Genomic DNA, 25,742 nt, shown 5'->3' on the forward strand with positions numbered 1-25,742 from the left:
TATTTGCGTTATATATGCAATTATATATGTCTTTATATCATTTTTATCTTAAATAGTTTAAATTGTAATAATATTTAAAATGATTAAAATTGTAAAAATGTTTATTAAAATAATTATTTGTTTCTAATTGTAGTAATATTTATTAAAATAAAGATTAAAATAATATTTTAGCAGTCCGGGTAGTGGGTCAGGCATGCCAGATCGAGAAAATCTTTTGTGTGTTCCTCGAGGTGACAGTCCTTCTGCTCGAGGTAGAGCAACTGGACGGCAAGTAAGTCCATATTTTAAAACCTTTCTGAGTTCAGTTCTGTAGCGTAATGTGGCTACAATGATCGCACGACACAGGATTTTCATTAACAAAGTCTTTACTTGGAAAGAGACAGGAGAATAAGGAATCAAACTCACCCACTACCACACACAAACATAAACGAGGCTGAACAATGGACAGAGGAAACTAAGGGATTAAATACACACAAACTGATAACATTAGATTATTCATTAATCTGCATTGACTTTTGACGAGCATTTGTTTGTATAGCTTGGGCATTTGACAGTGTGCTTTTTTCACATAATGATAAATCAAACATTTCATTACCAAGAGTGATTCATTATGAGAACACTGCAACAGATAAGACACCACAAAACACAGTGTACATGTTTATGGGAAAAGGTTTAGTACTTTATAAGGATTAAGATTTTATTAGCAGCATGCATCCATCCCACATCAGACATTATAGGATATAATAAAGCCCTCTTATTTCCCTTGAGAGGAGAAAAGCGTAAATATATTTGTTCTCATAGGGTGTCAAGAGAAAGGCAAATCCTCTCAAAGCAATTTTCATACACTGTACTTCTTCTGTCTCAGCGTTTCTCGTATCATTATGTATGATTACAATACTAGAGGGTCCGTCAGTGTAAAATGAAAGCACAGCAATTCTCCCCTAAGACGGTGATTATTATTAACATAGACCAAAAGAGAGCTGCTATTGTCAAAGAGGTCAAACAAATACCAATTGCTTGATTGTAATGACAGGGACTTTTGTCTTTTATTGTGCAAACGTTAGTAAGAAGTAAGAATGGCTTTGATCTTCTGATGGTTTCACCAGCTGATATTTTGATTGTGTCCATTCTGATCTTCTATGTTCAATGTACTGACACAATAACTTGAAACAAATTTTAAAAAATGTGTTTTACTAAATACTTTAAATGTTATATAATAAATCCATATTTTTTAAAATATTATATATTTACAGTTTTTTTTCGATTGCTAAATGACAGTGGGCACAACTGGAGTCACATGTGCAAAACTCTAACTACAGTCTGCACAGCAGCAGTTCATGTGGACCAAACTCTAGTTCGTTTTTCATTGCTTGAACACAGTTTTCAAAACTCTACACACTTATCCCATGACTTTAACCACAACCTGCACAACACTGTGGATTTACAGCACTTTGTTCAAATGCTAACACACTGCTGTCAAAACTGTGAACCACACATTCAAAACAGAATAGATTTCAGCCTTGTGCCTTTCAAACACTTCTGATTGCAATTTCAGCTGAAAGGCAAAGCAGGTGTCTTGTTTTAGACTTGTTAGTGAACACACACACACACATATATATATAGATAGACAGATATATATAGATATATAAGAGCTCAGAAAGACTAAATTTTGGAAATGGAACAAGGTTTTGATGGGAACTGATGTTGATGAAAACCTGTGGCCTGATGCTATAGAAGCAGGATTAGCCCCTCAATTATTTGTTCGAATTACAGTATGTACTTTTAGTTTCTACCTTTTTTTTTCTCATTACTGTAATTCTGTAAATTACTACAGACTATTGAAGCAAACTGCTACTTTTCATTTACCTTAAAGAATTGTTATGTTCTAAAAATTTAAATAAATCATGTGAAAGAATGTCACTTTGTATTAAGTCACTGAAATTGTTCAAACTGTAAAGATGAAAAGTTTGTATTTTTTGTATTGGTGTTTGATGCTAGTGTTTTTACTCTCAGTGTGTTCTGAGTGACAGTGTGTGTTATCTCAGTGAGGGTTGTGCATAGTGTTTGGCTGCAGTGAGCCTGTTTTGAGCCATGTGTTAAGAGTTGTGTTGCTTGGAATGAGTTTTGCAGGTGATGTGAACTGTTTAGCTCAGGTGACTGTTGGTAGTGCAGACTGTAGTTAGAGTTTTGCACATGTAGCTCCAGTTGTGCTCACTGTTGTTTAGCAATCGAAAAAAAACTAAGTATTTTTAAAGGGGTGGTTGATTATGATTTCACTTTTCTAACTTTAGTTAGTGTGTAATGTTGCTGTTTGAGCATAAACAACATCTGCAAAGTTACAATACTCAAAGTTCAAAGCAAAGGAAGATATTTGCTTTTAAAGAAAAGGACTACAACAAACAGCTGGTTGGGACTACACGACATTCCTCCCGGGTTAGTGACATCACTAACCCTAGAATTTACATAAACACGCAGGAACACGCAGTTGAGAAGAGGAAAAGTTGTTGTATAAGTGTACATTTGGGAGTCAGCACAAACTTTAGCATCCATCTTTTCACATGCAATAGAAAGTCACTCTGTGTGCATCTCACAACAGTTCCTATATGAGCGATTTATAGATTTATCATGACAGAATATCTTAATTGAAGATAGTTAACTCCACATCAGCAACATAAATTCATCAACTAACCATTCAGAGACGTCCTGTTGCATTCTACATGTTGTCACTTCTTCTTGAGTCTCTCCATCTTTGTCTGACTCCATTTTAACATTAAAGGCAGAACAGTTTCTGTCATTTTAGTGTGTCTGCGTGAGGTAATAGCAGCTGCTAACACACATGAGCTCTTGAAACCCCGCCCTCTGCAGCAGCTCATTTGCATTTAAAGGGCCAGGCACAAAACGGTGCGTTTTTGCAAACCCTCAAAAAGTGACAACTTTAACTTGCGGGGTATTTTGCGCTAAAACTTCACACACACACTCTGGGGACATCATAGATATATTTTACATCTTGTGAAAAGGGCATTTTACCACCCCTTTAATGACAAAAGTAATATGAATGAACGAGGCATTTATATAGTGCTTTCATATTGTACACCCAAAGCGCTTTACAATCATGTCGGGATATCTTCCCTTAAACACCACTTGGATGATGTGACGGCAGCCACAGTACAACAGCGCCAGTGCGCTCAACACACACCAGCTATAGGTGGAGAGGAGAGAGAGCCAATTCAGTGGATGGGGATTATTAGGAGGCCATGATTGGTATGGGCCATTGGAGGGAATGTGGCCAGGACACTGGGGTTACACCTCTTTACGAGAAGTGCCAGGGGATTTTTAATGACCACAGAGAGTCAGGACCTCAGTTTAACGTCTAGTGATAGTCGTAGTCGCACATCACTGTGGACCCATACAGACCACATGGTGAGCACTCCCTGCTGGCCTCACTAACACCTCTTCCAGCAGCAATAGTTTTCCCAGGAGGTCTCCCATCCAGGTACTGACCAGCCTCAACCCTGCTTAGCTTCAGTGGGCAACCAGTCTTGGGCTACAGGGTGATATTGTGTGTGCGTGTGTGCGTGCGTGTGTGTGTGTGTGCGTGCGTGCGTGCGTGCGTGCGTGCGTGCGTGCGTGCGTGCGTGCGTGCGTGCGTGCGTCTGTCTGTCTGTCTGTCTGTCTGTCTGTCTGTGTGTGTCTGTCTGTCTGTGTGTGTGTGTCTGTCTGTGTGTGTCTGTCTGTCTGTGTGTGTCTGTGTGTGTCGTCCTGGGCATTGACGTTAAACTGCATCCGGGCAGAGTGGGGAGGCTGTGCGTGGGGTTAGCTACACCCAGCTAACACCTATAAAATGCACACGAGAAGCCGTGAATACCTACTCTGTAACTGGCGAGTACATGGTCGGCGCCATAAAACCGAGCAGACCCCCCTTAAAGGGATAGTTCACTTTGAAATTAATTTTTTATATGTTTTAGCTTACCTCAAGGGCATCCAAGATGTAGATGTCTTTGTTTCCGCAGTAGTTTCAATTTTGATATTTTTAGGTCAAACCGTTCTTGTCTGTCAGTCATATAATGCAGGTCTATGGTCACTGGCTCAAAACACAAGCACAGAGTCCAAATTAAAACAATTCCCCATCGTCCAAATGAAACAATTCCCCATCATAAGTACACATTGATGGCCTAAGACACGAAACGAGCGGTTTGTGTGAGAAAAAGAAACAGTATTTTCGTTTTTCCGAAACGAAATCCGCTGGCGGGTATAGATGTATACACTAGATGTCGCCTTCGCTACTGCAGTTCATTGGAACGAAACCGTAGCCAAGGCGACATCTATGTATATATCTATACCCGCCCGCGCCGTCAGATCATTTGGACGTGTGCTGTTTTCAAGAGATAACAACGATATAAATACTGTTCGTTTTCTCACACAAACCGCTCGTTTCGTGTCTTAGGCCATCAATGTGTACTTATGATGGGGAATTGTTTCATTTGGACGTGGGGAATTGTTTTAATTTGGACTCTGTGCTTGTGTTTTGAGCCAGTGACCATCGACCTGCATTATATGACTGACAGACAAGAACGGTTTGACCTAAAAATATCAAAATTGAAACTACTGCGGAAACAAAGACACCTACATCTTGGATGCCCTTGAGGTAAGCTAAAACATATAAAAAATTAATTTCAAAGTGAACTATCCCTTTAAGGGGTTTAGGGTTGCTAAGGCACTGGCAGCAGAGTGCCGGTTGGTGTGAGCAGCGAGGAACCCACTGGTCTGAGTCAATGGTGCAAACACAAGATGGTATGCGGAAGTAGCTGGGAGCTGATAGCGGAAACCTTGCACACAGGCGGCTCACAGCTGATGGTCGCAGCATTACTGAATCCTGAGCGCCAGTGGGCTGAGGCAGCACTGTGAGCATCTGGGCAGCCCTTTTTAGGGAAAGCACTGCCTACCCCAGAAGGGGAAGCCCCTAGAAAAGGTGGGGTAAAAAAAGCGTGCTCAGAACACATCCTGGCTGGTTTACCGCTACCAGCGGGACTTCACCTCAGCGGTTGAAACAGGAAAAGTAAAAAGTTGATTGTGGTGTCATGGAACATCCGCACTATGCTAGACGGAGTTTCCAGACCTGAGCGGAGAACAGCTCAGATTGCAAAAGAACTACAACGATATAGAGTGAACATTGCTGCCCTTCAAGAGACCAGGGTTGAGGGCCAGGGTCAGGTGCAAGAGGAAAACTACACCTTCTTGGGTTGGGAAGACAGAGGGAAGGAGAGACGCTGGTGTGGCCTTTGCTGTCGACAACAAGATCAAGCTGACAACTCTGCCAACATTCGTCTCTGAGAGGATGATGGTTATATGTGTACCAATTGATAACAACAGGCATTTGACCATTGTTAATGTGTATGCCCCAACCATGACATACCCAGATGAGGAAAAGGAGGCTTTCTACCAGGAGCTGACAACGATTGTAAGCAGAGTCCCCCCACAACACAAGCTGTTAGTTGTGGGTGACTTTAATGCAAGGGTGGGAAGTGATTGTGAAACCTATGCTGGAATCATTGGAAAGTTTGGCAAAGGTAAAAAGAACACCAACGGAGACCTCCTGCTTAACTTCTGTGCTCAACAAGAGCTATGTCTCATGAACACCTTCTTCAACCAGCCAGATAAGAACTTCTTCACATGGAAACACCCACGCTCTGGACACTACCATCTGTTAGACTACATTGTTACCCGTAGGAGCGGGCTTCATGAGATCATGTGCACCAAGGTTATGCGTGGGGCGGAGTGTTCTACTGACCATTACCTTGTGAGGTGTCAGATCAGACACAAGATAACCGTGCCAAGGAGAAAAACTAATGGCACAACCCCTAAAAAACTTGACCTTGGAAAGCTTGCAAATGAAGAGCACTGCAGAAGACTGGCTGAAACTGTGTCATCTGCAGTAAATGGTGCAAAAATCAAAACAGTAGGATCAGAGGACATTGAAGAACAATGGCAAGCACTGAAGAAGGCAGTCTATTCTGCAGCAGAAATGACCTTAGGTCACCCTCAGCGTAGGACTCCTGACTGGTTTCAGGAACATGATGAGGAGATCCAGAAGCTGCTGGATGAAAAGCACCTCCTGCATAAGCGACATCTGCAGGAAAACTCTAATGGGAGTAGGGCTGATTTTGCTGAGATCAAGGCCAAAGTGCAGAGAGAGGTGAGGCGAATAAAGAACGACTGGTGGCGTAGGCAGGCAGAAAAACTGCAAAGCATGGCTGACAACCATGACTATCATGGATTGTTTACAGGACTAAAGGCCATCTATGGTCCAAGGAGCAATGCAGTGGTACCTGTCAAGTCAGCAGATGGAGGAAAACTCTACACTGAACTACATGAGATTCAGAGTAGATGGAAAGAGCATTTCTGTAATCTGCTAAATCAGCAAGGATCCGCTGAACCAGATGCCTGTAAATGGCTAAAGGGACACCAGAGTCGTGATGACCTCTGCTATGAGATCACTATGGAAGAGCTTGAGAAAGCCCTAAAGACCACAGCAAGCCACAGAGCACCAGGTCTGGATGGAATCCCCTCAGAGGTGCTCAAGAAAGGAGGAAGAGTACTCAGAGAGGAGCTCCTGACACTTTTTAACAGCTGCCTTGTTCATGAGTGTGTACCTCAGGACTTCAAGGATGCACTGATTGTCACAATCTACAAGAGAAAGGGAGACCGAGCAGACTGTGGAAATTACAGAGGCATCTACTTGTTAGCCATAACAGGCAAAGTTCTGGCTAAAATCATACTCAGTTGGCTCAAAAACATCGCCGAGCAAGTCTTACCAGAGAGTCAATGCGGCTTTAGGTCGGGGAGATCTACCACTGATATGATTTTTACTCTACGGCAGATACAGGAGAAAGCAGTGGAGCAACATCAGTCTCTCTTTGTGGTGTTCGTAGATTTTTCAAAGGCTTTCGACACGGTTGATCGAGAAACTCTTTGGAAAGTCTTACAGATCTATGGATGCCCCGAGAAGCTTGTTAACATCATCAAGCAGTTTCACACAGGGATGAAAGGACAAGTCTTCATTGGTGGGGAACCAAGTGAAGCCTTTGAAGTTAACCATGGTGTGAAACAGGGATGCGTGTTGCACCCACGCTTTTCTCGCTATACCTCACAGCTGTGCTAGATTCAATGGGCCTTGACCTGCACAAGGGGATCTTTATTCGCACTAGGACAGACGGCAAGTTTTTCAACTTAGCCCGACTTAGAGCAACCACCAAGACCAGAGAACTATGCATCCGGGAGCTGCTCTATGCAGATGATTCTGCTCTCGTGGCTAGCAACGCTGAAGACATGCAACATATAGTAGACCGGCTTTCGTGGGCAGCAGATCTGTTTGGACTGAACATTAACATCTCTAAGACCGAACTTTTGTATCAACCACCACCAATGTGCTACAAAACTATGAGAGAGCCACGGCCAGTGATGGTGCATGGTGAGCCCCTGAAATCTGTCAAGGCCTTCACATACCTTGGCAGTACAGTGACCTATACAAACTTCTCAGATCTGGAAGTTGAGAGGAGAATTCAGTCTGCTACCAAGGCTTTTGGCTCTCTCGAGAAGCGCCTCTGGAGCTGTCACGACATCTCGTACAGCACAAAAGTGGAAGTCTACAATGCTGCTGTACTTCCTTGCCTGCTCTATGCCACCGAGTGTTTAACGCTCTACAGCAGGCATATTAAAATACTCACACGAGTTCAGCTACATCATCTACGTGCCATCTTACACATCAGATGGCAGGATCGAATCCCAGATGTAGAGGTAATCCAACGAGCTGGCTCTGTCAGTGTTGAAGCCCTTATTACATCATCACAACTGCGATGGGCTGGACATGTGCGCTGGATGAGTGACAGCCGACTGCCCAAAGCAGTTTTTTACGCAGAGCTAAAAGAGGGCAAAAGAAGCTGTGGTGGTCAAAAACTGCGTTTCAAAGATGTCCTGAAAAGGCATATGAGGAACACTGGGATCTCCCCGGAAAGCTGGGAGGAACAGGCCCTGCAGCGTGAGAAATGGCAGCGCAGATTGAAAACAGCAGTCGCAACTGTTGAGAAAAAGCGTCAGAAAGAATATGAGAAAGCCCATGAGAGGCGGCACTATTCCACTGCAGCAAAATACTTTGTCTGTAGCAAATGCCATCGCTGCTGTAGATCGAGAGCAGGCCTTCTAGCCCACATGAGAGCCTGCCTACAATAGCCTCCAATCCAGACAGTCATCGTCGATACACGACAGACTGCCGATGATGATGGTGTGTGTGTGTGTGTATTATTATTATTATTATTATTATTAATAATAATAATACTTTAAAATAGTTTAATATATTTTAATATATAATTATAAAAATAAATAATTATATTATATAATTATTATTTATTCTGATCTTTGACAAATAAACAAAAATGACCACATGTGTGCGCTTCTGCTCTCTGCCTTCATAGTCAAGTTACATCAGTGTCTTTCATTTGTTTTCCAGAGCTCTGACTGGTCACAGATGCCACCATGGCTGACCAATCCACTGTTATATCATTAAGAACAGCTTGTCCTCCGTATGCAGGGTTGGATCTCATTTGGGGTTTTATTGTCAAAATTTCCAAGCAGGATGTGATATCAACAAGACTAATGAGCCAGGGGGTTGTATGCACTCTGTAATAAGCGCACTCTGGTTCAAATCTATAATAATAATAATAAAAAAATGCAGATCTTTTTTTGCCCAGGTACACATACTGCAGCAGTTTTCCCTTCTGCGCCAACAAACAAAAACATTACCACACGAGAGAGGTTGTGGAAGGGGTGCACTGTCTGGCACAATGCACAATTTTGTCTGTTTCTGCAGGAGGCAATACAGCAAGCTTAGCACACAGAAAATAACATTTGTTCCTCATGAAAATTTAACGGTTATTTTAGGGGCTGGTGTTGTTATGGCTCTTTGCCAACTCCTCTTAGATGTCGCCAAGGAACTTCTGATTGCGTGCACGTGAAAGAGATGTGTACGGATGGGATGAGACGTGACATCACATTCAGGTGAAAACATGCATGTAGTCACTCAGCTCACAAAGGGATCTAAACAGGAAAGATGATTGCTTTTAGCCATGCTCTGTTTATCACGTGTGGATGGGTGAGCTTTTTTGCAGTCTCTTGCTGAAATACAAATGCTAAACCTAAACATTTGTATTCTTTGCAAATGGGGCTTAGCAACTAATATTCTTACAGACAGATTTAGCCTATAACAAAAAAAAAAACTAAACAAACAAACAAACAAAAACGACCAATTTATTGTCTATTTTCTTCTGCTGTTTGGTTATTTATCCATCCTAAGAGCATTTAGGTTCAGAAAATAGTTCTAACTGATGATTCACTAGTTCGCCTGCCCATTCAACTTTGAAGGTTTAATAGTAAACTAACTTGGCTTGCTGTCCTTGGAGGAGGCTCGAACCTGAGGCTCGGCTTGAGCTCCGATTTAAAACTCCCCCAAAAGTATTGCAAAGACAGCAAGCTGGGCAATAAACCATGAATGGTTTGGCGATATAGGTATAGGTAGAAAAGACTTTAGACATTAAGCCCTCTCCTCCCCAAAGATGAGTAGAATATTTAGCTGAAGTCGGGTAGAAATTTGATTTTGTTTGATAATTTGAAGCAAAATCGCTGTTGCGGCAGCAAGGAAAGATTTTATTCTAAAAGTTGGCGTGAGAGTGGTGGCTGAAATCACTGCTGCGGCATTGAAAAATAAATAAAGTTTAGTCTGAAAGCTGGTGTGAGACCAGTGGCCAACATCACTACTGCGGTGGTGAGAAAATGAAGCTTACTCTGGAGCTGGTGTGAGACCAGTGGCCAACATCACTAGGAGGAGAGCAGGTAGAATTTATTGATTCATGAACACAGCCGCAGCAACTAGATTTCTGAGTGGGCAATTGATGAGCTTGTTGGTGTCACAGGTTTGGAATGATGTCTGTTTGGAAAGCATTTTGGAACCCATGTTTTTTAAAGAGATGTTTTTTAAAGAGTATTATTGTCGTTGACGAAGAAGATAACATTTTGGAACTTTGTGAGCTGAAAATAAGGAAACAGACTGGTTAGGTTGGAGGGGTGTGGGTAAATTAACGATGAACATCGAATGGTTGCTCATTAACAAATCTGTTTTGCTACGCTTGATATTAAAGTGGATAGTGTCCCTGTATAGCACTTAAAGATTGGAGAAAGACAAAATGGATCTGCGGATCGAATTTTAGAATGGTAAATAGATTCTGAGCATCTGAGAAATCAGAAGAATGTGAGGATGAATAGAGCGTTGATTGTTCTGGTGGTGTTTTCTGTCACTAGACTTCCTGAACGGAAGAGTAATAATCAGCTGCTTAATACTTCACGAGGAATACATTGAGAGGAAGATTTACTTGGATGTCAGGTCCACGTAGAGAGGCACTGAGGTGTGTAACGGGCCTGTATATGGAGCCAATGTCCTAAATCTCTGAGAGGCAGAATTTGAAGTTTTAAATCCTGCTATAATGTTCTGCTTTATTTATGAAATAATTGCAAGTGGAAGACCAGATTGGCCGTCTGAGGAATTGCATTAGTTCAGAAGAACTTGTCCTGCAGTTGATGCAATAGACGCGGCCATGATGCAATAGTCGTGGCCATGATAAGCGGAAGAAGAAATCTCTGCTGCGGCAGTGAAGTAACACTGTTTAATCGAAAAGGTATGAGGTATGCAAAGGAGGAGTCAGAGCAGTTCCTTGTTGGAAGAGGAGGCGAGGCGGCTGGGCTGCGCACCGCGGACGCCTAGACGAAGGCGGGAGGAGTGGGTTTTTATGGTGGCGCCTGGACGAATTAGCAGGAGGACGCCGAGGACGATGGCTCGATTTCCGTTGTTTATATGCGGAAGGGGAGCCGAGGATCCTGGTGTTGGCTTGGCAAAGGAAGAGTATTCTGCGGAACACTCTTCGTTTGAGAAGTGCTGCTGGAGCTCATCGGGTTGGTTGGGACATGGTTCAAAGGGCAGGGCGGGGTCATTTGCCGGAAGAATTTGTAGTATGCTCATAATGATGATTGACAGGACTGAATGTTTAGGCTCCTCCCGAACCTACGTTTTGAACTTCATTTATTTATGCAGTTTAGGCAAATATATAGAAAATTATTTTCAGCGTGGACAGACAAGATGTGTGATTAGCCCAATTCCACAATCCATTCGGTTCAATGGTTTGTGGAAAGAATAAAAATGGTGATGAAGGATCTGATGAAGTGGTTGAATATACTCATTTATAAAATACACACTAGTGGTCAAAAGTGATGTCAGGAGAGGATTGGTTTAAGGATTTGGTTTCAGTGACCCTGCAAATTTGATTAAACCATCAAAACATGAGAAAATATGTATTATGCTTACAAAATCTTTAACACATTTTTAATAATTTGAATAAACAGTGAAGATGTCAATTTTCTTAGGCCGGACATCACTGTTCTCATTTTAAATGAGAAATAATTATGTATTTATTTGTTTGTTTGTGCGCTCAATTAGTCATTCAAATTATGATTTAATATAGACCTGAGAAATAAACATTGTATCCTTTGAATGTTTGTTTGGTTATCTCTAAGCCCCACTTACATTTTTTAAAATTCATTAGATATGATGCTATGACCACCAGTATCATAGGAGGGTGTATCCAGAAGGAATCCAGGTGTCACATTCACCACCTTCTTCACCGTCTGTCTCTGCACTACATTACCCAGGATCCTCTTTGGCGCACCTGCACACCTGCACTCACTCTCCCCTGAGTAATTATCATCACCACCTGCACCTCATCATCTCACCCCTTTATTTTCAGCACTTACCCTTCAGTCATGGTCTGGCCTTGTCTATACTAAGACTCACAGACTCATCTCGCTACTCACCATGATATTTACCTGTGTTATCCTCATTGTCAGCCTCAGCCCGTCTTCTCCTGCCTTCTTCAGTCCTCCGTCTATCTCCAGTCATCAGCCATCATCTACCTGCATCAGAGAGACTGTATTATCCTTCAGTTAAGTTCTAGTATCCTTCTGCTAGTCTTCAACTCACCTACTTAACACCTGGTTCCGTGCTTCTGTCTATAATAAAGATTGTCACCCACATCTCGTCTGAACCTGTTCATTCCGTGACACCGGGAGGGTGTATGAAGGAACTGATCACTCTTCAGTTGTCCTGGACATGTCCTGCCTTATACATGAATGACAATGACTTTGAGTGATGCCAATTACATGCAGCTGCATTTGGATCATTATGTTTAGAAAGAGGGGATGCTGCAAGAGTACTGTTGGATTGGGTTACTTTTAGGTTTAATTGCAGCATTTCTCTGGTCTTTTAATATATTTTTTTGGAAGTCTTTTCTTTTTTCATCTAATTTTTCTTGTTTCATCTTTTTGCACCCCTGTGGTGGGTGTTTTGTTAGAGCTGAGCCGTATGCCTAATATCTAGTCTCCTCAGATTTTTCAGTAAAATGGATTTTGAATGTAATTTCTAAAAACAAAACCAACTAAATTATTCAAAAATAATTACAATTATTAAAAATAAAACAATTATAAAAATAATTAAACTATACACAACCACACTCTACAGTTTGCTCACTAGCTACATTAATTCAATCAAAAATACAGAAGAAACAGTAATATTGTGAAAAATTATTACAATTTAAAATAACTGATTTCTATTTGTATGTTTTCTAAAATATATTCTGAAGCTGAATTTCCAGCAGCCAACTTCCATGACCTTTTTTGTCTCCCTTGAATCAGAGTTGCTGTTTGCCACATAACAGAAATGTATGCTGATCGCTAGCTGTTTAGTTCAGAAGCAATTTTGGATCATTAAAATAAAATATTTATTTTAGGTTGGGATTGCTAAAAACAGTACCACTAACATTTTACACTCAAGAAATACATTACTAAGGTGATAAAAAGTGTTCCAACCCCCTTTTTTTTGTAACATCTTATCTAAAGAAATGAGCCAGTATTTCAACCGGTGCCACTTCAAAAATGAGGTACACTGTTAGACTTTTCTGTAATTTCTACAGTTATTTACTTTAAATCCCCCAGTATTATACTGCTATTTCTCTTTACAGTAAATAACTGTGATTCCCATTGCATCATGGGAATTTTCTGTGACGTCTAACACCACATACAGAGACTTACTGTATTTTTTAAATTTGCTGTATACTACTGTATTTGACGTAACTGCCTCTCTGGCTGGCACCATTCCACCGTGCTTTTTATTTCCTAATTTTTGCCTTACACCGCGTGTCTACAACGCTATAATAGCCAGAGGCTGTCTATATTGGACACTTGAAGCGACCGGACCTTTAAATGCAAACCTGTTTATCCCTTGTCAGAAATAGCGCGAGCGCTTGGACTCCTATCGGACTACGTCAGAAATATAACTGCCGCGGCGCATCACTACACCTATTTTTTACAGTCTATCTATGCACTACACTGACTGTCTGGGATTTGTCGTGTCGCGTCAGAGCATCCAGTGTAGGTAATGGGGTCTGTCTTTTGTTGGATCGCGACGTTCGTGTCTGGCCCGAGGAAGAGACGGAATTCACTTCACCGAGAGAGACATCAGCATGCAAGGTAAAAAAAAAAAAAATAAACTTCTGCGTGTGTTGACAGTATTTTGCCCAGTTTAACCTATGTTTTAACGTTACCTGTTACTCGTCGTCAACATGGCGGTAACGAACTTTACCATGGTAAACTGAGCTAACGTTTCATTTTACACACTTTGTTAGATTATTGAATTGTCGAGTTAAAATATGACAACGAGCAACGCGTTTACATTAACAATAAATGTGAATAAACCATAGGAATAAACTAATGTGAAATTCTGTTTAGCCTAATGTTGGCCTACTAATGAGAACCTTTATAGTTTTAGCATTAGGTTGCAAACTATACCATATTATATATATTTTTTAATGGAATTTAATATTTACTTCCATTTTTGTGTTTAAAGGCAACTGCAACAAAGCGCCAATTCGCGCCAGTGACTTCTAGCAAGATTCCAGAGGTAGGCCAGCCCATTTGTGATATATTTTGAGATAAGTTTGCTGAAATGATTAGCAATACGCTATGTGAGAATAGCTTTTGAGCCACTGGTGCAGACTAGGTAGCTTACAATATCTTATAAAATCTCTATAAAATTGTCTAACTTTATATCAAATAAGTGACCTTTGCCTTATGTCTAACTTTATTACACAGCAAATGAACCAATCAGAAGATGGACCATTGTCTTTGTTCAGTCTCACCAGATTAAATGTATCCAGGTAAGCACTGCAGTAAAACTCTCACTAATTCATTCATACCAAATCTAGCATTCTAAACAACTTAAGTTTATGTTTTTGCATTATTTTGATATTTTATTAGCCAGAAGACTCTACCATTGCAGTTCCACCTGACTAGGAAGGTCCTAATATCAGCACACAGGTGGGTTAACTACTGTAGGAAGGAGAACGATCATCACACAGTGATTTCTTGCATGTATCTTACTGTGTATTTGTCTCAAACAGGTACTCCTTCACTGCAGACAAGCTGAAATGGGCTAAAATCATCGATTTCAGTCGTTCTTTCTATGGATCTCAGCATTTTTGGACAGAATTGAGGATTTGTAAGTATTAAAATTTAATCTGGCATAATTTTATTTAGTTCTTTTGTATGCTATTTATTGACAAAAACTGTTCACAAATATATATTCTTAAGTTTTTGTGAAAATTATAATAAAAATTAACAAAAAAGGAGGTTAAAAATAATGTGACACTAATATTTTCTCTCTCTCACTCTCTCACTCTCATAGTGTTGGAACTGGGATCTCCTCTGAAGGACTGAGTACATTTGTGTTTGTGGGCACGCATGCAGACCAGGGAACACTCTGATGTTGTCAATCAAGTTCTGAACAGGAACCAATCTTTGGAGAAGTTCATTTATTCACAAAGGTGGACAAAAACATTCTGTTGGCTTTTTAAAGATTATTTTGATGATGACTTTTACTCCTATGCTGTAGAAAAGATGGAGTAGACAGTCAGACATTGATAATAATAAGAAATGTTTCTTGAGCATCAAAGAGACTTCTTTCAAAAACATTACGACACTTAAATACTTCTTTTGGCCACCAGTGTACATGAATCCAACTAATTTTTGGAAATAAGTGAAATTATTTTTAAGGTGGGGTTATGTGTCTTGTATTGTGAAAAGAACTGTGTTTTGTCCTGTGTTGGACATTTCCTTTTTGAATGCTTAAAAATGTATTTATATTCTGCAGTTTTATGAATGTAATGGTTGATATTTCATTATAATACTTGTATAAGCTAAACAACCAATGACTCTACATTCATTTAGTCAAATGCTAATGTTTTGTTTATGGTTTTATGTATGTTTTCAAAAATGTTTGCAGTGAAGGCCAGCACAAAATGTGTTAATTTAACACGTTTACACATCTTTGTGTTAACCTCTCTGACATATTTACTTTGTTAAAATCATTAACACAATGAATGAGTTAAAATTAACACAAAAAATGTTGTCTAAACTCACCCATTAATGTGTAAATTTCACACATCATTTCCAGCATTGGCATGTTTATTTTGTGATGTATATGAAATGTTTTAAATAAAAAAAAATTATTTTGTAATAATTTTGTCTAATTGGTTTGTATGAAAGTAGTACTTATGTAGGATAAAAATAAAATTAATCATATATCAAAATTATCAAATCTAATTTATATTTAGTACAAATAAAAATAATTAAAGTAGTGTACTGATTAGCTTTGTTTTTACAGTAATGCACTGTACTGATTAGCTTCGTTTTTACAGTAATGCACTGTATTCCACAAAACTGAAATATGGTTTGGTACTGTAACTCTTAATTACAGTAACTTACTGGCAACAGTGTTGCCAGTAAGTTACTGTAAAAAACCCTTGAAAAGTCTAACAGTGTACCTGAAGCCCCTGGCTTTATTAATCTCTAGCCATAAATCCACATGTTTCTAATACACACTGATTACATATTGATCCCCCTTGGCATAAAATATTATAAGCATAAGAGGGAGAGTGGACCGAACTATTATATAAAAGTCAATGAAAGTTATTCTCTAAACAAGCCCATATAGTTGAGGAGGGACATGCGTTAAATAGCGAGTGAAGTGTTGGCTTCTACCATGGGCTAACAAGCAGCTAAAGTTTACTCTGAGGTACACTATACGCTGAGTCATGAAACAAGGTAACTGGAGGGTAAATCTCAATGGAGCAGTAGCCTTACTGCTTTAATTATGATTCATAGTGTTTATATGGCCTGAAGTCCTGTGCAGCATATTTGTAGTAATAACACAGAGATGAGCTGTATTTTTTGGTTTTACTGGAATGGTTGGAGATAACAGTGAGGATGTGGTAACTGCCATTTAAAACACAGTCCTTTAATAACATTCTGAAGTGCTTCATAAACTGATTCGCCAGCACAATGTCGCACATCGCCTTGAAATTAATGCAGTCTTGCTTTAGCTTCTGTGCCTCTAATTATGGAGTGAAGTGAACTCTTTATCACTGCTGTCATAGTCCATCTACAGCAGGTGATGAGACGGATCCTTTCCACTCGCTCATCCGTTCTCGCAACGGAAGGGTTGCTGAAAAATACCTTTTGAACCTCCCTCTTTTAATTAATATTTATTAGAAAGATTTAACAGGCGTAACATATACCCTGTTTTGAACCTCGCAGACCACTGAAATTGCCCATTGGCTTTCAGCATCTCAATCAATAAAGCAAACCACTAAGAAAGTTTCCTGCCCTTATTCCGGTCTCTGACTATATGCTTTCTGAAGAAATCAGCAAAAGTATAATTAATGGGAAACTGAACTGGGCCTTATCTGCCTCTCATGGGTGAAAATAAGGCTTTAATAAGGCCCAAAGGGAGTGAGTCTGCTGCTGGAAGAGCCATGTGCTCTGTAGGTGGCAGTGGTGCACTTTCACGTTCACACACAAGCTCATAAACACACCTATCATAGCCAAGACTTACTGTAAAATTAGAAAGAGAGAGAAAGACAGCGGGACTACACAGAGCCCCATATTCACATTTATGTTTAGGTGGAATGAAATAATTACTAAATTACCAATGCATTTAAATTAATTAGATAGATAGATAGATAGATAGATAGATAGATAGATAGATAGATAGATAGATAGATAGATAGATAGATAGATAGATAGAAAAACTGGAGCATAAATGGCTATAGCAAGGACAGGTGTAGTCAAAGATATGTGATGTTAAATCTTTTTTTTTTTTTAAATGACTTCACAGAGGTAAACATATTAAATGGTTACAGTTGTGGAGTATATAACAGTCATTAGTGGATTCACTAAAATAGCAAATCGGGCAAGGAGCTTTGAATAATGCGAACATGACAAGAGCAGAAACATATACAGACAGGCAGCTACCTTCACTCATTAAGCTCTAGCTTCTAGTTTGTTAAAAAAGAATTTTAATTATAGCTTATTGCTAGCAATAGTGTCATTGTGCAGAAAGCCTACATTAATTATTTGTGAAGAGTGTGGATTGTAAAAATGACCTCTTTTTCAAGTCTTTAAGAGGCAGACAAACCCATGTGCCCCTTTCGTACTCTTGGTTTATTTTTTTTCCCCACACGCTCTTGATTAGCTCCAGGCTTGAGAGTTTTCTGAAAGTCAAAGTGCATCCTCACTCTCCTACGCATAATTATTTGTTTAATATCAAATTAGAAATGCATATCAGCTGTGTTGCCATTTCAGATTCTCCATGGACGTGCTAGCAGAGGGGAAACAGACTGTCCTCTACATGTCCTTAACAAGCCCAGCCTCTAGGGACCGTCAAAGACACGGTTGTCTTCCGATCATATCTATCATCATCTGGACAGATTAGTGACTTACAACCTGTACTCTCTAGCCAGAGTGCAGTGGTGCGAGTGGGGAATGACTGACCTAAGAGACCTGATGATGATGACGGGTATGTGGGATAGCGAAGAGTGAAGAGAAGGGACATGTCATGCTATTTCACAACTCAAAGAGCTCAGGATGAGAGCGAAAAGAGTGCCATCTGCCAAGGACAAACCTCATGCCAGTGACTGGTAATGTCTTTTGGCCTTCCACAGGCCTGCTGCTCCTCACTAAACTAGACAAGAGGCACATTCCTGTCATTCAGACCCTTTTGAACTCTGTAACTCTTAAAAATAAATATGTCTGCTGTTTGTGGTGTCTTTCTATAAAAGGATATAATATACTTTTGAACAGTAGTGTATGATGAGGACATGGAAATTTACTGCATAAGGAATGACGCAAGAAACAATGCATGGAGAGACTGAAGACTTAAAGAGTTGACTGAGGAGTGCAAGAGATGAAACATAGCATTGAAGATAACATAATGAGCACAAAACTATTCACTAGTTCAGGGTCCATTAGGAATCATTATTTCAGACTGCTCTTTGATGTGCATCAATGCCCCTGATGGTTTCAGGTATATTAGGCCACATGTTCATACTTTTAAAACAGCTCTTTGGCTTTTATCTGTTTTACAATGATATCTGTATTATGCAGACTTATGAAATGTGCAAAGTGAAGAAAAAAAAACTGTTTGTCTACAGACATTATTTGTATATCCTCTCACTGACCAAAAAGTAAAATCAGCTGTAGGCTTCATTTAACAGCTACAAAATAATCCATTTATCCCTTTATAGGTTCTCATTAACAGTGCTGGTTTTACTTTTACACCTTCAAAAAGCTTCAGGTCTGTCTCTCTGAAAATTTGGAGAGAATTAAAATTCGAAATACTCTTGCAAGAATGAGATTCACCTGGAATCATTAAAACCTTTTAGATCTGCCATGGGTAAATATATATATATATATATATATATATGTAATGTAATGTAATAAATGCTGGTGTGGTGGCGCCAAATGACACGTTGACTGGTGTTGTTCACCCTCTCTTTGTATTCACAGCAACATTTAAAGCTCTGTGCATCAAACAACATTTAGAGCAGCTGGCAAAAATTCACGACAGGCATTTAATTGAGTTGTGACCCACGCATTACTTCTTACATATTTGCTCTCCTATTTAAAAAAAACCCAGGGGTCCAATCGCTGCAGCAGGGGTTAAGGCCTCATTTGTCATCTCAGGGAGTGATTTAAATTGCCTGATTGGGTCTCTGAAGCACCTCTGACACACAGTCTTCTCATTATTTCTTCTGGCCTTCTCATTAAAGGGGGTACCAGGACTCCCCTCTCAATCTCTGCCTGATTTAGAGGCTTGCAGATGGGGTAATCACAGGCAGCAGTGCCAGGGGTATGGTTCTCTTTCCCAAGTGTGGACATGTCAATCAGGGTATTGATCCAGGCAGCAACTTCTAAAGGAGAATCAAATAATCTCATCAAGGCAAATAAGAGATCAAGCCCTATATGATATAAGCCTGAGCTTGGACAAATCAAATAAGTTTTGAATAACTTAAATTTTACCTACAGTGGGCCTCATTTATGAAACAAACGTACAACAGGGAACAGGGCGCACAGCCGTTTCCACGCAAAACGCATTTATCAATATAAATTATTCAGAGCAGTGCCATGAGAGGTATGAAAGGGATGAGGTTGTGAGTGATTGACTTGCCATGATTTCAATGGCATCCGCTGTAAAAAGCTCTATAAATCTCCTCGATCACTTATTTTCCACAGCTTATGTTGTCTGGAGTTTTATGTCTACTGAATTTTCTTGTAAAGGCTTTTTGCAGTGTTTCATCATACAGAACAATTCAAAACACATTAAATATCAGTACAACCCACAAGATGTATGTTTATCCCTCACAGCCTCGCTTTCATTCCTGTTACAAATAAAAGATGGCGCTGCTGGGAATTCAGGTTTATATGGACATGAGCAGTGGCTACGATCAAATCTCACGTCAGGTCTCAGCACGTGTACGCAAGTTTTTGAGTCAGCGTGAACTTGCGTCCAGCATAGTAAATCTGGTGGAGAACTGTAATGGGAGCATTTTGTTCATTTAGATTATTTTCCTGACCGAGTCCGACAACCGAAGCTCATTAATCGATTATTAACAGTTAAATGACTATTACAATGTCAAATTAAAATTAAATATGAATAGATGGTGTCTGTGACCCATTAAACATCGCACACGCACACGCACACGCACACACACACACACACACACACACACACACACACACACACACACACACACACACACACACACACACACACACACACACACACACTTTTCCAGGGGTTTAGCTTTACATGTGCAAATAGCAGCATAAACAACAGAACATGAAGATTCACACATTGTCACATCACACACCTGCAGTGCATCTGTGAACCAAGAAAAAACGAATAAAATTTACTATATAAAAAGGAATAAAATAAATAGGACTACACAGAATATATTTCACTTAAATAATTAACAGATAAAAATATTTTAAAAAAAATGTGCGTCAAATATAGTACGCTTGTGTGTTTTTGGAGAAAGATAATTTCTCTTTCATGAGATTACTTTCTCTTGGCTCGGGTTACATTTCTCTATAACATAAACTCTAGGGGCGTGAATTTTTAGGGGTGTGATATTCAAATGACGATTGTTTGCAGTCACCACATTTACCAATGTACGATCATTCGTACGATGGGATTGGTAACATATGAATGTTTCACGAATCACACTTGAACCCTGTCATAAGATGATTTCTGTGCTCGGTTCTGCGCTCGTTTGTACGTTAGATTGATAAATGATGCCCAATATTACCACTGTGCCTGTTTTAGCAGCCCTAATGAAAGAAGTGCGTCTCTGAGCAAAATACAGCAATTCTGTCTTGTTTTTGAACGAATCAGTGTTTTTTTTACCAAATCGGTTGAGTGAATGATTCACTGACTCACTCAATTCACATATCCATCATAATTGGTATTCGAAATTAGAATTAGTGTGTCCCAAATCATAGTATGTTGAAATGAGTATTCCAAAGATACTCGGATGGTCTACTTTTTGTTGTTAGAATCTGAAGTGCAGATCCGTGCACACTCAAACGACTAATATTGCCCACAACTCACTGCGCATTGGACGAGGATTCAATTAGAACACGAATAAGTGTTAAAAACTACAAACATGACAGATGTGAAAGTCCAACGGTAAGTAGAGAGGTTTAGATGTAAGAGGTTTAGAAGTGGATTTGAGTGATTAATAATCAGTATATAACCTGGTGAAAAGATATTTATTCAATGTTATCCACATTAAATTTAATCTGCAACAGCATTGTGAACTTACATTTAAGTTGTTAACTTTTAAATGCATCGCTATGCAAATTGCAAACACATGAGGAAAGTTGTCCACATGAAAGACCCATGACGGGCAGATCAATGTGCTACAATATTTCTCTCTGAAACGGTAGGAAATTAAATTCAATTGAATGTGGAGGATTTTAACTATGACAAGATGATTAACAGGGCAGTTTAAACAGTGACAGAATGCACTTAACTAAGTGACAGAGCTGTCCGTTAAAGATGCAATTATGTCGTTAAGTAGTATGTCCCAATAAAGCTGGCCTATTCTGCTACACACTCAAAAGTATGCAATTTTTCTTCACAAAAACATAGAGAAGGAGGTGGATTATGGAATCCACTGCAGCTTCAATGTCTATCTAATGAGAGATTATAATCAGGGTATTAATCAATATTTTTCCTTCTAAATATCACATGCGTTGAATGACTTTGCTAGGCTTAGGAGATTTTACTTTGTTATAGAAGTTACCAGTGTGATTACTGAAATGTTCTTTTCATGGATTCTCTAATGTCTGTATATGATGTCAGGAATGCAGTAACAGTGCTTGCTCATTTAGCCTGGCTTCCAGAAATGAAAAATGGACTCTATAACATATAATATTACACCATTTTGTCGATAAAGCTTTACTTTACTGTGTTATATTAAAGTGTCCTCTCCTTGAGAGAAGGAATGTATTATCTTGATGATTTGAGAAGACTCTCCTGTTTATAGTTAGAGCCTGGCCAAATCCAACCTTGGAAAAGCTGTGTGTCGGTGTGTGTGTTATTCTTGGTTACAGGTTAAGGAACAACTGCATTATTGGAGATTGACTGACTTGTTGTTCTGGACAGACTGGCGCCCAGCAATCCAAATCTGCGACCTGGAAGGTCACAACGTGCCTAACTTCAGGGTCCGAGTGTCAGCTGCCTAATCGATGGAGATATGCTTCAGTCTATCTGTATATGTGTGGGAAATTACTATGTCTATCTATTTCTTAGCCAATGAGAATCATTCAACCTGAAGCGAGGACGGAGCTTAGACCATCTGCTGATAAAACTGCAAACTATCTTCAGTAAAGGTTTTCTTTAATTTATTATAATATCTGACTCTTGTCTTAATTAATCATTTCTGGTTCTGGGTCCTATAAATCCCCTTATAATAGTGTAGTAGGGCATAGTATAAGTAGGCGAATTGGGACGCAGCGAGTCACTTATTTAGATGCTGATTGAATCTGTGTTGTTGAATGCATCAATTGAGTGGATGTCTGACTCAAAATAGAAAGAAGACACTTGTTTGTTCCTGAATGAATTACTGTTTGAACAAATCAATTGAGGGAATGATTCATTACTCGTAAAGACAGTTACTCGTCACCACCTGACAAGGACTAAAGACTTGGAGCTCTCAAATTGGAGCAACAACTGTCTACAAATAAATGATGGAACTGTATATATGAGGGGCCTTTCACAAATGAATAACTTCAGCACCCACGCACTCCAATGCTGTGCTGTTTATTTGGGTGGTCTTATCTGCACTCAGCAGGGAAAGGCAGTCTGAGGATGAGAGAGCTCCACATCTCCCCGAGAGGATTCAGCGATGGAGGGGACGACACACATCGAAGACCATGGATGGCGTAAAATAAATGTCCATTGCTTCCGTTTCAGTGAACCCGGTTTGAGCTTCTGGATGCAAAGTGGAAGAACCTTCCTTCTAAAATGGAAAAGCACATTTTCTAGTATCATTGTAAAGGATGAAACAACAAGCAAGAGAGAGTGAAAGGGATGATAAAGCACAATGTTCCCATTTAAAAGCCTGTTTGAAAGCATTGCGTTATTCATTTAATCATTTATTTTTTTGATATTTAAAAAAAAGAAGTAATTTTACAGAAAATTACAGGACATTGTAGGCCTACTGACAAAAAATTGTCCTCAAGGTCAAACTTTACTGGTATTACTATCTTTGTGGGGACATTTGGTCCTCACAACATTTACCAAGACCAACACACACACATACCCATCACAGAAAACTTTCTGCATGTTTACATTTCCAAAAAAAGCTTGTTTCATGGGGACCTCAATTCCCCAGCGACACGAGTCCCCATGAGTCTGTGTGCATTCAGGTTTAAGTCCCCACCGGGATAGAAAAACATGTACACACACACACACACACACACACACACACACACACACACACACACACACACACACACACACACACACACACACACACACACACACACACACACACACACACACACACACACACACACACACAGACAGACAGCAGACACACACACATGCAGACACACACACACACACACACACACACACACACACACACACACACACACACACACATTTTACAAAATGCTACACAGTTCTCTACATTAGACACATCGTTCAAAACTAAAAGTAAAACTGTCCCTGGTATCACCAACCATGTTTTCATCTCATGTGAGCTAGCTTGACTGCTAGTTTGACACTTGTTAGCTTACAAAACAGTGATTCTAATAATACTTGTTTGAATTCATAGACATTTGATCCTATAACAGCATCCAAAAAAGTACATCAGAAAAAAAAGTAATTTTTTTTTACCTCAAATCAACCTTTTTTATATAACTCCATCAAGAAGTTTCAGATGTGGCTCCCTTTTAGCAAGAATGGAGGGAAACTAATGGAGCATGAGCACAGTGAGTGACATCACTGTAGGTTGTTTCTGATTGGTGGAATTCAAAGTGTTACAACCTGTCTCATGTTACAACTGTCCCTGGTCTCCCTATATGCTTATATACAGTGGGTACGGAAAGTATTCAGACCCCCTTAAATTTTCCACTCTTTGTTATATTGTAGCCATTTGCTAAAATCATTTAAGTTAATTTTTTTCCCTCATTATTGTACACACAGCACCCCATATTGACAGAAAAACACAGAATTGTTGACATTTTTGCACATTTATTAAAAAAGAAAAACTGAAATATCACATGGTCCTAAGTATTCAGACCCTTTGCTCAGTATTTAGTAGACGCACCCTTTTGATCTAATACAGCCATGAGTCTTTTTGGGAAAGATGCAGCAAGTTTTTCACACCTGGATTTGGGTATCCTCTGCCATTCCTCCTTGCAGATCCTCTCCAGTTCTGTCAGGTTGGATGGTAAACGTTGGTGGACAGCCATTTTCAGGTCTCTCCAGAGATGCTCAATTGGGTTTAAGTCAGGGCTCTGGCTGGGCCATTCAAGAACGGTCACGGAGTTGTTGTGAAGCCACTTCTTTGTTATTTTATCTGTGTGCTTAGGGTCATTGTCTTGTTGGAAGGTGAACCTTCAGCCCAGTCTGAGGTCCAGAGCACTCAGGAGAAGGTTTTCATCCAGGATATCCCTGTACTTGGCCGCATTCATCTTTCCCTCGATTGCAACCAGTCGTCCTGTCCCTGCAGCTGAAAAACACCCCCACAGCATGATGCTGCCACCACCATGCTTCACTGTTGAGACTGTATTGGACAGGTGATGAGCAGTGCCTGGTTTTCTCCACACATACCGCTTAGAATTAAGGCCAAAACGTTCTATCTTGGTCTCATCAGACCTTCAGGTGTGCTTTCATGTGTCTTGCACTGAGGAGAGGTTTCCGTCGGGCCACTCTGCCATAAAGCCCCGACTGGTGGATGGTTGCAGTGATGGTTGACTTACTACAACTTTCTCCCATCTCCCGACTGCATCTCTGGAGCTCAGCCACAGTGATCTTTGGGTTCTTCTTTACCTCTCTCACCAAGGCTCTTCTCCCCCGATAGCTCAGTTTGGCCGGACGGCCAGCTCTAGGAAGGATTATGGAGGCCACTGTGCTCTTAGGAACCTTAAGTGCAGCAGAAATTTTTTTGTAACCTTGGCCAGATCTGTGCCTTGCCACAATTCTGTCTCTGAGCTCTTCAGGCAGTTCCTTTGACCTCATGATTCTCATTTGCTCTGACATGCACTGTGAGCTGTAAGGTCTTATATAGACAGGTGTGTGGCTTTCCTAATCAAGTCCAATCAGTATAATCAAACACAGCTGGACTCAAATGAAGGTGTAGAACCATCTCAAGGATGATCAGAAGAAATGGACAGCACCTGAGTTAAATATATGAGTGTCACAGCAAAGGGTCTGAATACTTAGGACCATGTGATATTTCAGTTTTTCTTTTTTAATAAATGTGCAAAAATGTCAACAATTCTGTGTTTTTCTGTCAATGTGGGGTGCTGTGTGTACAATAATGAGGGGGAAAAAAAGAACTTAAATGATTTTAGCAAATGGCTGCAATATAACAAAGAGTGAAAAATGTAAGGGGGTCTGAATACTTTCCGTACATGCTGTAATATGCTTAATAATTGAGTTATTGAATTCACAGTTTGTTTACATTAAATGACCTCCTACGGTTTTTTAAATTAAATAAAAGTTTCCAGAGTAATCT

General features: G+C 39.9%; 1 protein-coding gene across 1 annotated transcript; it reads left to right on the forward strand.

The window, feature by feature from the left end:
- Positions 1-13,026: 13,026 nt before the first annotated feature.
- On the forward strand, positions 13,027-15,532 carry LOC311304722 (uncharacterized protein; the record flags this gene model as incomplete). The annotated part of the gene is made up of 7 exons (XM_084431930.1): positions 13,027-13,031; positions 13,380-13,620; positions 13,997-14,050; positions 14,242-14,306; positions 14,407-14,466; positions 14,550-14,647; positions 14,834-15,532. 7 exons carry the CDS (start codon positions 13,027-13,029, stop codon positions 14,863-14,865), a joined length of 555 nt encoding a protein of 184 aa, XP_084288056.1. The 3' UTR covers positions 14,866-15,532.
- Positions 15,533-25,742: the final 10,210 nt, after the last annotated feature.

The sequence above is a fragment of the Rutilus rutilus genome, assembly GCF_951802725.1.
Source record: "Rutilus rutilus genome assembly, chromosome: 1".
In the NCBI taxonomy this organism is placed as follows: domain Eukaryota; kingdom Metazoa; phylum Chordata; class Actinopteri; order Cypriniformes; family Leuciscidae; genus Rutilus; species Rutilus rutilus.